General features: G+C 33.9%; 1 protein-coding gene across 1 annotated transcript in view; it reads right to left on the bottom strand.

Annotated features, from left to right (window-relative positions):
* The window catches only part of LOC132748843 (E3 ubiquitin-protein ligase MIB2-like), a 48,333-nt gene that overhangs the window by 13,350 nt on the left and 16,934 nt on the right, over positions 1-18,049 (bottom strand). The window contains exons 5-11 of the mRNA XM_060738496.1: positions 9,874-10,138; positions 8,067-8,212; positions 7,403-7,551; positions 6,807-6,963; positions 5,875-6,035; positions 3,565-3,694; positions 1,932-2,034 (exon numbers count right to left, since the gene is read on the bottom strand). Coding sequence (XP_060594479.1) covers positions 1,932-2,034; positions 3,565-3,694; positions 5,875-6,035; positions 6,807-6,963; positions 7,403-7,551; positions 8,067-8,212; positions 9,874-10,138 — 1,111 coding nt within the window. The remainder of the gene's footprint in view (positions 1-1,931; positions 2,035-3,564; positions 3,695-5,874; positions 6,036-6,806; positions 6,964-7,402; positions 7,552-8,066; positions 8,213-9,873; positions 10,139-18,049) is intronic.

Raw genomic sequence — 18,049 nt, 5'->3', positions numbered from 1 at the left:
AATTCTTGCAACAAATCTTAGTTAAAAGTTCTCAATACAAACTCCATAACAATTTCTCAGAACAAATCTATAACTTTTTATCATAATTTCTTAATAAAATATTCATGAAAATTTTGGCATAAATCTTCATTGCAAATGTTTTTATAAAAAAAATCTTAAATCTAAAGTGTATAAAGCAATATCTTTGCTGTCTGCAGATTGTAAAATGTTTGTTTAATGAAATGTATATTTATTAGGGCTGGGAAAGAATAAGGAATTGGATGTTCGATTATTCGTTTTCCATATTCAAATATATTCGAATATTCGTTTTTACAACATTTGTTCCAATATTTCTCTTTGACCTATACGCATCCGAAATTGATTGTGTCGAATACTATACTACTTTAAAATGCTTGGAATAATCGGCGATTAAAAAAAACCTTAATTGCTATGTCAAAGTTTTTTTATTTTATATATTGTAAATCGAGATATATGTTTACTTTTGAAATAAATTCATAATTTGATTATCTTTTGTTCAGTAAACCCGACCGCTGTCTTATTAACGGGAGGTAACTCACTTGACTTGACTGACAGTAATATGAATCATCGTAGCCTCTTAGCCCCAAAATCACATATTGAAACTTAACTTGTATTAAATATTTTTTTATCTATAATTTTAGATAAAGTTTAAAATACTCTTAAGATAAATTTAGCTATAACGCAGTAAATATCACACGGAGTCTAATGTCTACGGAATGAATATATTCTGACGGAATTTAGACACTTCCTATGCTTTCATAACGTGCCAATTAATGCGTGCCGATTTATTCTTATTCACAAAATTTAAGACAATTATTGATTAATCGGAAAGATTATAACACAGAAAACAATAAATAAGATAATTAAAATCGGAAAAATTTACATTATAAACTGTTAAACAGGTAAATTGCAAACTGTGAAACGGGTGCCCTTTTGATCAACTAGACCCCAAAGTTTTCACAGTTAATTGGCGATAATTGTTGACATGCGTCATACAAACATATGAACACCTGGTCAAGAAAAGGTCAAGGGTTTAATTTACGATCTTAATTGAAATTTGAAAGTAATGACAAAAAATAAAACATTTCTCCTCTTTTTTTTTGAATATTCGTATTCGTTTTTCAATGTTCGAATATTCGGTAGTGTTTCGAATATTCGAATATAATTCCCGGCCCTAATATTTATTTAAAGCAACTGGGCCTGCATGAAATCATCACAAAAGCTATTAGAGAAGCAACAGAATATTTTGTTCTGGCACATTTTATTCTGTTCACGTATATTCAAAAATATTTTAATTAGGCACACATTGTATGTCACAAATCTTTAAAGTGACATTGTGCCAATTTTGTCATTGTCAAGTTGTGCTCAATTGTCTTTATATTTCAAATGACTGATTGTAAAAACGGTGATTGACTAACAGTTGATATGATCAATGTTTAGGATAAAATATATGTATGCTTAAAATATAAAAAGACTGCCCCACTCTTTTTATAAATTGAACATTTCAGGTAATCTCCGACCAAATCTTAAAGACATTTTTTAGGGCCATGTTAGTTATTTATCGTTCATGCACAGTAAATAATAAAATTGAAAGAAGATGTACACTTACTTGACTTTCACCTGCTCACTCATTATATAGCATTGGATGGGCATTATGCCACTTTAAAGAAACCACCATCAATTTATGAACAAAACATAATTTCAGTATTTATAATTTTTAAACATGTATTTCATAAGATATAGCTTTATACACATTACATGTATTAAAAGTCTCTGAAAGAATCATTTTCATAAATTCTAGGTAAAAACTTTATTATAATTTCTAAGTACAAATCTTCCATTACAATTCTCTTTGTCTTTGTCATTGATTCCATTTAAGATATAAATCTTAAAATCTATATAAAATTCCATACTTTTATCTAAAAGGATCTCGATAGATCGTTTGTGTTGCTGGGAAACAGCAAGATGTAGAGGGGTCCTCCCACTATCATCCTTAGCATTTGGATCAGCCCCACCCTGAAGTAAAAGTACATACATGTATTAGTATTTAACAATAATTTTCTCTGATGATCATATAATAACTTTCAAGCTTTACTAGTGGAGAAGGACCTATGTTGCTTAACCTACAATTTAGCACCAGACTACACCTACTGACCTGCTATAAGCTACCTGGACATCTTCCTCACAGGAAACCCCAGTTCATGTATTATGTATTCTTTTTAAATTGTTTTTAGTATACATATAATTTTACTTTATCATGTGTTTTAAACAAAACCTGTTAAAGAATGATTGTATGTAGCTAAGGGAGACAACTCTTCAGTGCATAGGACAGTAAATTGCTGTAATATGGTTGTATCGTACATCTTTCCAGTTATCATATTTCCACTTGATTATACAATGTTTTTTTCCCATCCAATTTTTGAAAATGAATACAAAATTTACGCTTTAAGTGCAACTTAAGATCCCCATCTTATATCGAGTAAATACAGCAATGTAAATCACTTTACGTACATGTATGTATGAGGGCTGTCCCTAAAGTTTTGAGAATGTGCATTTCTCTAGAAAACATTTATAAAGTACATCCAGAACCTACCATCTTTAATACATACCAGAGAAGACAGTACAAACATACAAGTGAAGACAGTACAAACATACAAGTGAAGACAGTACAGACATACAAGTGAAGACAGTACAAACATACAAGAGAAGACAGTACAAACATAAAAGTGAAGACAGTACAAACATACAAGGGAAGACAGTACAAACATACAGGAGAAGACAGTACAAACATACAGGAGAAGACAGTACAAACATACAAGAGAAGACAGTACAGACATACAAGAGAAGACAGTACAAACATAAAAGTGAAGACAGTACAAACATACAAGGGAAGACAGTACAAACATACAGGAGAAGACAGTACAAACATACAGGAGAAGACAGTACAAAAATACAGGAGAAGACAGTACAAAAATACAGGAGAAGACAGTACAAATATACAGGAGAAGACAGTACAAACACACAAGAGAAGACAGTGCAAACATACAAGAGAAGACAGTGCAAACATACAAGAGAAGACAGTTCAAACTCACAAGAAAAGACAGTACAAATAAACAAGAAAAGACAGTACAAATAAACAAGAGAAGACAGTAGAAACACACAAGAGAAGACAGTACAAACATACAAGAGAAGACAGTACAAACACACAAGAGAAGACAGTACAAACAAACAAGAGAAGACAGTACAAACACACAAGAGAAGACAGTACAAACACACAAGAGAAGACAGTACAAACATACAAGAGAAGACAGTACAAACATACAAGAGAAGACAGTACAAACATACAAGAGAAGACAGTACAAACATACAAGAGAAGACAGTACAAACACACAAGAGAAGACAGTACAAACACACAAGAGAAGACAGTACAAACATGCAAGAGAAGACAGTACAAACATACAAGAGAAGACAGTACAAACACACAAGCGAAGACAGTACAAACACAAGTTCTATAAATAGATTTTTTTCATTGAAAGCTTTACTTACCTGTCCAAGAAGTATACCTAATACTTCAACATAGTCATTGACTGCAGCTATATGAAGTGCTGTAAAACCTTCCCCAACCAGTGGTGAATCTACAAGATTTGGACTTTTCTCAATCACTATCTTAACAGCCCTATTTGGAATACAAAATACACATCATCTTAAAGAGTGTCTTGTTTTATCCTCAGGTACTCATGAAATTTACTTTATCATTGATCAATGATGTCAAATGTCCACATGAAAGGCTTCAAGTTAAGTCCCAACAGCACTTTAAAGGTCACATGCAACTTTCCAGATTTACTTGTGAAGGAAGACCTCAGATGCCCCTCTGTGCATTATTTCAGGTGGACAGTCATCTGGGATTAACCAATATCACTCCATAACCTAACTAAGCTTACCACTGACGGCTATAAAGTCAAATCATGTATATATTTTTCATAAGCATACAGACTTTAACTGTCCTACTAAAAGTGACTGTCCTACTAAGAGTAAATATCCAACTGAAATTGACTGTCCTACTAAGAGTGACTGTCCAACTTAAATTGACTGTCCTAAGAGTGAATGTCCTACTAAGAGTGACTGTCCTACTGAGAGTGACTGAGTGATTTAAGGATTGTAAAAATAGCTTGTGGTTTATATAAACCACTCTTGAGTCTCCTTCATTGAAGGAGGACTTTAACCCACGATTCCTAGCCTGAGAGACTAACACCTTACCCACAAAGCCATGGATCCCCTTTACACAAGCCTGTCCTAGTGTGAGACAGACACCTTAACCACTAAGCCATGGATCCCCTTTACACAAGCCTGTCCTAGTGTGAGACAGACACCTTAACCACTAAGCCATGGATCCCATTTACACATGTCTGTCCTAGTGTGAGACAGACACCTTAACCACTAAGCCATGGATCCCCTTTACACAAGCCTGTCCTAGTTTGAGACAGACACCTTAACCACTAGGATATAGATCACCTTTACACAAGCCTGTCCTAGTGTGAGACAGACACCTTAACCACTAGGATATAGATCACCTTTACACATGTCTGTCCTAGTGTGAGACAGACAACCTTAACCCACTAAGCTATGGATCCCATTTTACACATGTCTGTCCTAGTGTGAGACAGACACCTTTAACCACTAAGCCATGGATCCCCTTTACACAAGCCTGTCCTAGTTTTGAGACAGACACCTTAACCACTAGGATATAGATCACCTTTACACATGTCTGTCCTAGTGTGAGACAGACACCTTAACCACTAGGATATAGATCCCCTTTACACATGTCTGTCTAGTGTGAGACAGACACCTTAACCACTAAGCTATGGATCCCATTTACACATGTCTGTCCTAGTGTTCGAAAGACACCTTAACCACTAGGATATAGATCCCCTTTACACAAGCCTGTCCTAGTGTGAGACAGACACCTTAACCACTAGGATATAGATCCCATTTACACAAGCCTGTCCTAGTGTGAGACAGACACCTTAACCACTAAGCCATGGATCCCCTTTACACAAGCCTGTCCTAGTGTGAGACAGACACCTTAACCACTAGGATATAGATCCCCTTTACACATGTCTGTCCTAGTGTGAGACAGACACCTTAAACCACTAAGCTATGGATCCCATTTACACATGTCTGTCCTAGTGTTTCGAAAGACACCTTAACCACTAGGATATAGATCCCCTTTACACAAGCCTGTCCTAGTGTGAGACAGACACCTTAACCACTAGGATATAGATCCCCTTTACACAAGCCTGTCCTAGTGTGAGACAGACACCTTAACCACTAAGCCATGGATCCCCTTTACACAAGCCTGTCCTAGTGTGAGACAGACACCTTAACCACTAGGATATAGATCACCTTTACACATGTCTGTCCTAGTGTGAGACAGACACCTTAACCACTAGGCTATGGATCCCATTTACACATGTCTGTCACCTAAGTTGCTTAACCACTGCTATGATCCCATTTACACATGTCTGTCCTAGTGTGAGACAGACACCTTAACCACTAAGCTATGGATCCCATTTACGCATGTCTGTCCTAGTGTGAGACAGACACCTTAACCACTAGGCTATGGATCCCCTTGCACATGTCTGTCCTAGTGTAAGTGTGTATTCATTTACAATTTATCATATTCATAATATTACTATAATAATTACTTATTACTAAAATTACAATGTGTTATTCTGTTTGCTGGAGAATAACAATATGATAAATATTGTATTATGACTGTGCATGGCATTGTGGTATATCATATTATAACATGGGAGTAATGTTTGACAGAATATATTAAGAACATATCATACTCACGCCTTGTTATCTCTAAAAGCTGCCCAATGTAAAACATTGAAGTTTAAGTTATTGCAAAGAGAATGGTCCGCACTTTGAGCATTCAAGATGACTGAAACTATCAAAGGTTGACAATCTTTCTGTTCTATTGCGTTGTGCATGGCAGTTTCACCATCATTTGACTGTTTAAGATATACAATAGCTTACATTAACATTTTTATAATGTCATATGATACCCTGTTTGCATTACTGTTACATGTTCATCAAAACACTACTGAACTTTATTCTTGTATTATGGGTCTATTTATTAGTGTACACAGAGCGTATACTTGTAATATATTACACAGACATGTGTTGCTAGTACTATTGTTTAATAACCACACACTGTTCCAAGTCAATGAGTGGTGGGAAAATTATGGACATGCACACTGCAATATAAGATAGTATTAAGATTACACATATGTATACAATTTATGGAATGGGTGTTAAACACATTAACACTGTAATACATACTTGCAAACCTACCAACTTTAAAGAACAAACACCTAAACTGTCCCTCTTTGCAATATTTACATCAGAAGTGTGCAATGAGTAGAATCATCAACTTTATATAAAGAATATCCTCAAAATCTTACTCATATAAATAATTAAATATCTTTGGAAGGATTTTAACACACAGTAGCATGTGGCAATAGGTTTAATATCAACCTTCAACCAAATTTTTATTGATGGCCCAAAATTTGAACTACAAGTATTTACATTATTTAGTCTAAAAGAACACATCTGTCAAAATTTTTCATAATTCAATGTTGAAAAATATACAGAATGTCATTCATAACGTTTCAGTTTCTAAGGTAAATTATATATAAGCCATATTCAAATATTGTTAAACTAAAACAGGTAGTGTGACAAAAGGTACATAACAAGATAATGTAACAATGATGATTACCTACCCTTAGTGATACATCTGCATTATTAAGGACGAGGCACTGTATGGAGTCTAAATCAGGGTGGTCTACTGAGATCATCAGTGGAGTTAAACCATTATTATTTTGAATGTTGGGGTTTGCAGCATTCTGTAACATCTCCTGTACACAATCTGGCTGTTTCCTGTGATAAAATGTAGATTTCTATGGGGGGGTTGGGTTTTACACCAACAAAGAATAGGTCATATGGCAACTTTCCAGCTTTACTGGTAAAAGAAGACCTCATTGATCCTCTGTCTAAATTTCAAACATGTACCAGCATCTGAGTAGAACCACCAAAATTCTGTAAGCTAAATTTAGATGTAATAACAAAATGGTCCAGGTCATCTTCAAACTTTCAAGCTTTAAGTTCAGGGTAGAAAACTCTGATATTCACCATTCCTTGCTAAAACTACTGACCTTAAATTATTGAGCTTTTTCATAGGATGCTGTATTGAGGTAAAACATGCTATTTTGATTATAAAATTATGTTTTCACAACTTATATCAATCGATTTCTAATATGCGCTGTTTATTGACCAGTTTTGATGTCATTATGAAAATTTAACAGAAATGGTCAGATACCCAAAAGCAGCATAATGTAGAGGTGAATCACCCTCATTGTCAGTGGCGCCCATGTCAGCCCCTGCCTCCAGCAAGTATGTTACAAGATCCTTAAAACCTTCATGACATGCAAGGTGTAAAACTGTCCGCCCCTCTGCTTTAAAGTCAACCTAAACAATTGAAATGTATGTCATTTACGGTATCATGCTATTTTGGCTGCATGTAACAGCTTGAGATTTAAAACAGCTTGGGATTTAATTATTTATTTATAAAATACCTTTATTAAGGAAAGTGTTTGTAAGTTTCCAATGCTGTTACTTGATTAAGTTCATTACTAAACCTAATAGAAACTCCTCCAACAATCATGTAACACTTTCTCAATGCAAAGTACAACATTGATATTATGTGTGACATCCATTAAGCAACAATTACTCCCCTGACCCTTATAATGGCATCTGCCAAATGTTTTGACAGTCCATATCCCCCTCTCATCCATTTCATGAAAGGGGTGTAAAAAGTTATGTTGCTATGTTTTTAAATTATTAAAGTGTTCAGCATTCTTTTTTACATCATGTCATCTTTTTGATTTTATAGTCTTTATGCCTTTATCATGCATAATGTTACTAATGAATATAAGAGCATTTTCTTTTTCCTCTTAACTAAAATATCATAAACATTAACTTACTAGTCCACTGTTACAAGCAACAAGATCCTGCACTGCCCTCAAGTCGGCCTTGGTAAAAGCCTCGAACATGGCATTACCCTGGCTGGATATATCCCCTTGATTCCTCTTTAAGTTTACATACATAGAACCAAAATCATCAGAGAATGCTGAAAAATATAAGAAACAATTATTTCCCATTGTAAAACATTCATTTTGCTGATATTAACCACTAGCCACATTAAGCACTAGCCACATTAAGCCTTAGCCAGTTGAATTCATGTACATGTACTTTTCCTGAACTGTCCATTGTTTCTTATGAGGGTTATCAGACTAATAATAATTAGCAGTTAGAGAGTCTGTCAGACCTCCCGGATACATATGCTGGTCTGACACTAAAGCACTGGTTGAGGAAAGTCATACATTAGCACTAAATGGGTAAAAACACATTTGTTTATTTTAAACAAACTTACTCAGTTTAAACTAGATTTTACAACTGAACTTTAAATAGAACAGATCACATTAACTTAATATATTCTGTAGGAGACTGGAAGCCTTGTGTCAGCACCTAACTGGATCATTCAGCACATGTAAATCACATTAAAGAATGTGCTTACTGATCTTGGTTGTGTAGATTCAGTTATCACCAGTAGGGTCAGAGTTTGTTTAGGAAATAGATATCAATGTTGTAGAATAATGCACGGTTTGAGTTCAAATGCGTAGTAATAAAATCTCGAAGGCCGATAGGCCTGAGTGATTAATTACAAAGCATTTGAACAAAAACCGTGCATTATTATACTATAATGCACGAAGAATTAATATCTATTTCCATTCTAACATGTCAAGAAAAAAATAATATAGTTGGACTATATGCTTGGTGGTTAAATTTGTTTTCGCCTCAGAGTTTCCAATAGATACGTTCTTTAAAAGCTGTTCCAGTCGACTAAAAAAACTGCTATTAAGTCTACCGTTTGCAGAAACATATTGAGAATAATGAAATTTTGAAAACGTTGATAAAATTTGTGTGTGTTTATTTTATTTCACTCTTTATTTTTCAAGCGAAATACAAAGTATTAGTAGTGAAACAAATGTGATATTTTACTTGTTTGCGACATTGAAATAGCGTTCTTGTTTTGACTGTTTTTGCACGCGTTGTTTGGCGCTATTTTGTGACGTCATGTAAACAACACTTTAAACATCTGTACAGCGTTAACAACTGAATTAAAGATATTGGAATTCAGATTAATTTTCTTAGTTAGACCACTTTCTTTCATTCTAGATAGTTTCCACAACAAAATTTGACAAAAAATTGTTTTTTTGTCCGTCAATGTGTCGGTTTGAAAATACACAGGAAGGTTATAAGAATGGCGAGTGCATTGTTGTGGAAAATGCAGGCTTCCGACCTTCTTTGTCTATACAGAAAATTTTCTAATAGTGTTAGAATGTAGAATAATGATCAGTTTAGAATCAAGTATTGTTATGCAAACCTCATCGTCCAGTTTTATACATTATTAAAAGTTTTTATTAACACTTAACACAATGTTCTCATTTCAATAGATTATAGCAAGAAGTCACAAATAGCACTAATGCTGCTTTTTAATGCATTAACATCTGTGGAAGCCCTCAGACTTATCAAGTGCGCCCTCTAGCTTCTGTAGATGTTAATGCACACAATAGTGCACTAACCGTCTTTTGATAGTATTCATTTAGTATATGTATGTAATGCTGTATCAGCTTTCCATTATTTGTGTTATATAATGCATGTAACTTTCTCTGAAGAAAACACATGGCAAGAGCATACTTCACATTTTAAATCTACACATTCAACTACCTTTTAGGTTTTGTTTCTGATTCCCCTTATCATCATCAGGGTTACTGAGTACCTTCCTGCCGGGAACCATGTCTCCCTCCGGTTCCAAGTCTGAGTCTTCACCCTCACTGTCTGATGCAGGCATGGGGGGAGCTTTACTTGCCAACTTGGGATCACACACTGTGTTGCAGCAAGTTGGGTTGAAGGTATATTTCTTACCCTCTACTAGTACAATCATATCACCATCAGCTTGTATTTTTACCAAGCGACCAAGTTTTCCACATGCCTTGAAAAGTATAAATAATAGAATAACAAGTGTTTGCTTTACATATACTTCATTTTTATTAAAAATCAAATAAAAAGAAAATGCATAAACAATTTACCTGCACTCTACACTGGCTTCACTCATATCAAAAACACCAAGTTCAAGTTCAAAGAACTGCATATTTTCTGTATTCTTATAAATTATTTTTCACTACTTTATATTTTTATGGGGAGAAAACATTACCAGCAACACTATCACTAATATTATCATCACAAAGACTTTATGAAAGAAATCAGTTATGATTAAATGCATACATGCATATTTTTAACAAGAGATGTCATAAAATCTGCAAGGATATTGCCCTCTAAGTTTTCAACTGAAGTTTGCATCCTTTGATGTCATAGCCCAGGACCAAGTTGTCTTCAGACATAATACAACAACAGGGCCATGATGGCCCTCAGTAGCTCACCAGAAACAACTGCTTTTCAGTGTTGGAAATTATTTTTCAAATGAACTTGCTGAAAGGCAAGTCCACCTCTTTTGGCAAGTTCAGCTAAAATTTAACTTGCCCCTCTAGTAATATACTTTCACAACACTGATTGTTTTAGCTTTTTTTCTTCATAATAAACAAAAGGGCCACTAACATGGCCCTAGACCACTCGTCTAACCCATCATTTCATTATTCACTATATAAATTGTAATATTTTGCCCTAATATTTTAGAAAGGCTTTGTTTAAAGTATGCACTATGTTGCAAGTGTGTTCATATGAGACTATGTTGAATAAATGCAGAATAAATGACCACTAGAGCAGGATTAATTTTGACTGGACAATTTTTTTTATAACTTTTTTGAATGAAAACACAAAATGTCACATGCAAAACATTTAAGGTGTAGATGTTTAAAGTTTACAGTTTGGGACAACACTTTTTTTATACATTCTATATGGTAACATAACTGTACCTCAAAATAGACAATAGGTCAAACATTGTAAAAAATATGAAAAGTAGGCAAACTGTTATCAAAATTCAGAAATTACACCCCTAGTCCAAATTTCAAGTCTTTATGTCAAAAAACAAGAATGAAGGTCAAATTATATCAAAACTATCAAAAGTAGGTCAGTTGATATCAAAATTCATTTTGGCATCAGAATTTACAAACCTGGTCCAAATTTAAAATCTGAATGTAATAATACAAGAAAGAAGGTCAAATGGTGTCAATAATACCTAAAGTTAAGGTCAGCTGATATCAAAAATGAATTCAACATCAAAAATTACACAAATTACACCCCTGGTTCAAATTTCAAGTCTGTACATAAAAGATGAAAAAGTAGGTCAAGCGATATCAAAAATATCAAAAGTAGGCCAATTCATATCAAAATTCAATTCAGGATCAGAAATTAAACCCCTTGTACAAATTTCAAGCAGGTACATCAAAAAACGAGAAACTAGGTCAAACAATATCAAATAATAATATCAAAAGTAGTCAGTTGTCACTTTTCTAAAAATATTAATACATTTGTCTAAAGATGGAATTTCTTGAAATATTTTGGCTCATCTGGAGGCGTGCAGCTTTAATTCAATTCACATCAGAAATTACATTCCTTCTCCAAATTTCAAGTCTGTACATCAAAAACAAGAAAGTAGGTGCAATGGTTTCAAAAATATCAAAAACAGCTCAACTGATGCCAAAATTCAATCATGCACATGAAACTTAGGTTCTACAGTATGTCCAAAACTTTATTGAAATGTGCTTTCTCCAAATTTGAATCAAATTCAACAAAATATGAAAAATTTACAATTTTTTACAAATTCAATAAAAAAAATTGAGCATACAAACTCATCTTTGTTAGTAAGGTACAGGACACAAATGTAATCTTTCTTTAGGCCTAATTTTTTTTCCTGGTTAATGACCCACAACTGACCTTACAATGATGCAATATGGTGTCCGAATTCTAGAGCTGAAAGATATTTACACATCATAAACATGTCATGATATTAAGACTTTCTCTTTTTTGGAAAAATTACATAACACATGTTCACATTCCAACATACCTTGTTTCCCTTTCATTATGAAAAGATATCCTATGCTCATCTTTGAGTAAACTATTTTCTGTACGAAATCTGCTGTGGTCATAGTATTATTTTTACAATAGCTTTAGCGCTTAAATTTGGTTTGCAAATCATGGTCATGCAACTACATAATTAGATAAAGAAGCAGACGCTTGTTTTGGTTGAGTCTATTATGTTTTGTTTAGGGGGTGAGTTGTCATATTACAGAAATTTACAATTTATATGCATTTATTATTTTTCAATGATTTCAATTATTTTAAATGATTCTGGGATTGTTTTATCAAATTATTTGTAAATAAAATTGTTATATGTCCGATTAAAGGCATAATTTTAATGACCATGAAACTAGTTCACACCTTAATGTGTATTGATCACGTGATGGTTTCAGCCAATGACAAAACATCAACATAGTCGGGCAGAGAAAAGGTTTGCAATTAGTAAATCGATAATCTGTATGTAGCAAATAAACTTTGAATTGCAAGTATTAATTTCATATTATATTTTCGGCAGAAGAAACTGTCCGAGGAGGACCAGGCATTTTCGTATCTTAATATGGCTGCCGTTACAGTATCACGTGATTATCCCAAGCACCACCGCAACTTAACGCAGGAATTATAAATATAGCTATCATGGGCGCGACGTATAGGGTAGGAAATACTTTTTTTTATATCTATTTGTAATAGATATTTACAAATCGTATCTTTTGGGGGTTTTTTTTATCAATCAATAACAAATAACGATGTTTTTTTTTGTAAATATATAATAATTTCTCAAATCTGTGATGAAATTCTACCTTTAATATATCAGAATGGTTTTTAATGCTTTGTAAGATAAAAAAAGAAAGAAAAAAGATCGTGTCCGTGTTAGCTAAGGTTTTTTTAAAAACTGGTGACCAGATTTACGAGTTCAGAAAAACAAAGAAATACGCGAACAAATACGGGTTTTATTGTTTATATTTCTCACGCGAGCAAATAAGGGTTTTATTGTTTATATTTCTATTTCTGTGGGTTTGCAAGATTTTCATATGGTCTGTTCAGTGGAAGATGTGTAATTTTGTGTTATGTTTTAAAGTGCATTGTTCTTTTCTTGAAATCATTTTTCTCATCTGAAGGCATACAATTTTAATATTATGATACCTTTCAGGCCCGTCGTCACAATTTTGTGATTGGTGCAGCCAATTTGGTTGGTTTTAGCCAGAATCTACGGGGCTAGGGGGCATGCTCCCCCGGAAATTTTTTTATTCTAGGATGCTCTCAGGGGCGTTTTCCCGTATATTTGGCGCGTTTTCCCGTATATTTGGTACAGTTTACAGCCTGCCGCTAGTACATGTTATAGTAATATGTCAACAATATTTTTACAGATTTAAGTGCGTCGTAGGTTTTAAGGGTGAAATTTAAGGTTTGCATAACTGACAGACAGGTGTACATAAAAGATGCCAACGCTTCTTTGTGGCATCCAGAAGATTCGTGGGTCTTGAAACCATCGGTCCTGTCTTTCCAGTTAGAAAATCCTGACTCTAGGAAGCTTTGTCTGCTTTGGAATATTTAAGTTTACGCACACGTAACAGAATGCAAGATCATGGGACTCATCATAAAGCAGCCATGGTCGGGTGTTGGGAAAGATCTCTGAACAGGAACTTTTTTTCCTACATTGAAAGAAACACTTATTTTAATGTATAAAAATTTAGAATATGTTCTTAATAGTAAGCAGTATGACAAGTATACAAATAAATTGATATGGTCTTAATAAAATGTTCCTTATTCGGTTATTAAATATTTAGAAAGTAGAAATATGATGGTGAAATGAGTCTCATATGAGATATATGTTTTTTATCAATTTAATTTATCCTCATTTGGAAGCGTGCCCCCTTTTAAACTGAGTTTATTTTCATTATATAATAGAGTAAATTGAATGAGTTTATTACTGAATTTATTTCAAGAGTTGAATGAAAATATAGAATCCCGGACAATCCCCCTCCCGGACGATTCCCCTTCCATATCATTTTCACAACCCGGACATTTCCCCTCTCGTTATTTTAATAGGGCGGACTTTTCCCCTCCCGTTAATTTTACAGGGCGGACAATTCCCCTCCCATTATTTTAGCAGAGCGGACAATTCCCCTCCCGTTTTTTCACAGGGCGGAACGTGACATTATACGGCCCTTAATCATAGCCGCCAATGCGTACAAAAAATCTATAAACATTCTTATTAAAGATGACAGTTTTTACTCTTAACAACAAACTGTTAAAGATCGGAACTGTTAACAAACATTATTTCACAAAGGTGACATTATACCGCCTTTAATCATTGCCGCCGCTGCTTAAGATAAACAAACTGTCAATGAAAAATATTTAATCATTGCCGCCCTTAATTAAATGTGTCCTTAATTGCAAAACCAATTATTTACAATTATTAATTATCGTTAAAGCAGATCACAATAATTGTTTTGTAATTAGTGTACTCAAAGTATTTAATATTTTATACTTCCTACAAATGTGTTCAATCAAATATAAAATCAAAATGATCACTGATATTTTGTGTTAGGACTTCATGTACTGATTCAATATGGTGAATGTGATTTTCTAATCATAATGACGATGATGACAGTTCAATTAACTATAACATGTGCATAATATATTCTTTGCAAGAATCTACAGCTTAATTGCTTTTTTGTTCTCATCAATTGTTTGTTTATTATTTTGCCGCTGCAAAAATGTATTGACGAAATAAAGATTATTTTAAAAAATGTGTTTTGTTTTGTTTATATTCATGTATGAAACTTGGGGATATACCATTCGCTTGTCCGCCCTAGAGACAAGCAAAATATATTTAAAGCTGATTAAAAATACCTTTCAAATAAACAATATTATATAATATATATATTCAACAGCCACGGGAGGGAAATTGTCCGCTCTGACAACAGACGAAGAGTTGTCCGGGTTGTTAAAAGAACGGGAGGGGAATTGTCCGGGTTGATAAAAGAACGGGAGGGGAATTGTCCGCCGTAAAAACATAACGGGAGGGGAAATGTTCGGGTTGTGAAAAAACATTCAAATTTACTGGGAGGGGGATCGTCCGGGAGGGGAATTGTCCGGATTCCGAAAATATATTATGCGAGTCTCTGTCGAGTATAATATTTTATGCAACGAGTTCAATAAAATCAGTAATGAACTTACACGAATTTAATATTCTGTTTATTACATACCAAAAACAAGATTGCATTTGAGAAAAATGCTATGCCACCGTATGGTTCAAATTTCATAGCTGAATGGGAGAAAGCTATAGCTTAGATATTTGACTTGAAATGTTGTTTGGTGGACCTGTATCAAGATTGTTATTAAACCCTTGGGTCAAAATTATGCCTTGCCCAAGGGTTTAATAACAATCTTGATACAGGTCCACCAAACAACATTTCAAGTCAAATATCTAAGCTATAGCTTTCTCCCATTCAGAAAACATTTGTTTTATTTTCTGTTTTTACTACGTGTACATAATAAGAATCACTGCCCCGGGGCAGGGACAATTTTTGACATTTGAACAACTTTGGTAGAGGACCTATAGATGATATTATATATCAAACATCAAAGCTCTATGCCTTGAACCTTCAGACAAAAATTTTATTTTTTTTCACTTTATGTACATAATGAAAATCAATGACCCCCGGGGCGGAACCAATTTTGACCCCAGGGCTATAATTTGAACAATCTTGCTAGAGGTTCACTACACAATGTTTCATGCAAAATATCTTAACTCTATCCTTTGTAAATTTAGCGAAGATGATTTTTTAAGTTTTAACTATATACATATAAGATAAACCTATGGCTCCCAGGGGCGGGGCTAATTTTGACACAAGAGGCAAAATTTGAACAACTTTGGTGGAGTACCTTTAGATGATATTATTTAACAAATATTAAAGCTCTAAGCCTTGTTCCTTCAGACAATAAGATTTTTTTTATTTTTTACTATATGTATATATTGAAATCAATGACCCCCAGGGCGAGGGCAATTTTGACCCCAGGGCTATAATTTGAACAATCTTGCTAGAGGTTTACAACACAATGTTTCATGCAAAAATATCTAACCTCTAGCATTTGTCAATTGCTAGAAGATTTTTTTTAAGTTTTAACTATATTCATATAAAGAAAACCAATGACCCCTGGGGCGGGGCCGATTTTGACCCCAGGGCTATAATTTGAACAATCTGGGTAGAGGTCTACCAGACAATGCCTTATGCAAAATATCTAAGCTCAAGGCCTTTTGGGTCTTTATTAGAAGGTGTTTTAAGTTTTTACTATATGTACATATAGCAAAAATCAATGACCCTGGGGCCAGACCTATTTTGACCCAAGGGCTATAATTTGAACAATCTTGGTAAGGGTCTACCAGATGATGCCTTATGCAAAATATCTAAGCTCTAGGCCTTTTGGGTTTTTACAAGAAGGTATTTTAGGTTTTTACTATATGTACATAGTGAAAATCAATGACCCCTGGGGCGGGGCCAATTTTGACCCCAGGGCTATAATTTGAACAATCTTGTTAGACGTCTATCAGACAATGCCTAATGCAAAATATCTAAGCTCTAGGCCTTTTTGGTCTTTACAAGAAGATTTTTTAAATTTATTCTTTTTAATTCCTTTTGGTTGCCATGGCAACCAGATTTCTGCATGGAATGAAATTCTTTGAACAACTTTGGAAGCCCTTCCTCCAAGGAACAATCCTGCCAAGTTTGGTTGAAATTGGACTAGTGGTTTTTCACAAGAAGATTTTTTAAGTTCACTATATAATCTATATAACACACACACAAACACACACACACACACACACACACACACACACACACACACAGGTGAATCGCTATATGCCACCGAATTACAGATGCTGGGGTGGTATAATAAAGACCTTTTGAAGTGAAAAAGAACCATTTTTCATTGACACCTATAGAAAATCATTAACATTTAGTGTGTATAACGCAAATGACATCAAAATATATGCACAGCCTATGCACAGTTCTCGGAGAATTCAGGCATACTAGTTTAAGATATTCATAATGCATATTGCAAATCTCATGCACTGTTTTTTTTGTTTTTTTTTTGTTTTTTTTTGTATTTTTGTTATATCATAATATATATAACATTGATGAAAAATGTACTCGCCAAATGATTGTTTTGGAAACGTGTCATGTTTGTATATTACCGCGCATTGCATAAGGGGCCAGTTAAGTGTCAAATTGCTAATCAGCGATACATATAAAATATCTGATGACATGCTTGTTCATTTTACATAACATCTTTCATGCAGCAAGCATAAAAGTCTTCACAGAAGTTAGTATGTAATCATACCTATATTACATACAAATGTATGGAAAGCCATGGCTGTCTGATATTGTTCTTTTTCAATTTATGTAACCATTTGGATAATATATAAGTTCACTTAAGTTGATTTTCTCAATATATGATTCCAATTCTTCAATATATGGTACCAAAGTAGCCATGTATGGAACCAGATGTCCTTATACGAAACCGAATTATCAATATATTAATTCATTTTTACAATATATGAAACCAATTTATCAATGTATGGAACCAAAGTAGCAATATATGACTTGATTATCACTTTATATGATACCAGTTCTTCAATATACGGTACCAAAGAAGCCATATATGGAACCAGATGCCCTTAATATATGAAACCGAATTATCAATATATTATGTCATTTTTAAAATATATCAAACTATTTTATTAATGTATGGAACCAAAGTAGCAGTATTTATAGAGGATATTGAATGAGTGTAGGTTTAATACTTCATTTATTGAACGAGTTGAATAAAATCATATTATGCGAGCCTCTGGCGAGCATAATAT

Source organism: Ruditapes philippinarum, unplaced genomic scaffold, assembly GCF_026571515.1.
Source record: "Ruditapes philippinarum isolate M1 unplaced genomic scaffold, ASM2657151v2 ctg3080_1_1_1_1, whole genome shotgun sequence".
Classification (NCBI taxonomy): Eukaryota; Metazoa; Mollusca; class Bivalvia; order Venerida; family Veneridae; genus Ruditapes; species Ruditapes philippinarum.
The sequence above is the reverse complement of the archived record's forward strand: the minus strand, read 5'-3'. Positions and strand labels throughout refer to the sequence as shown.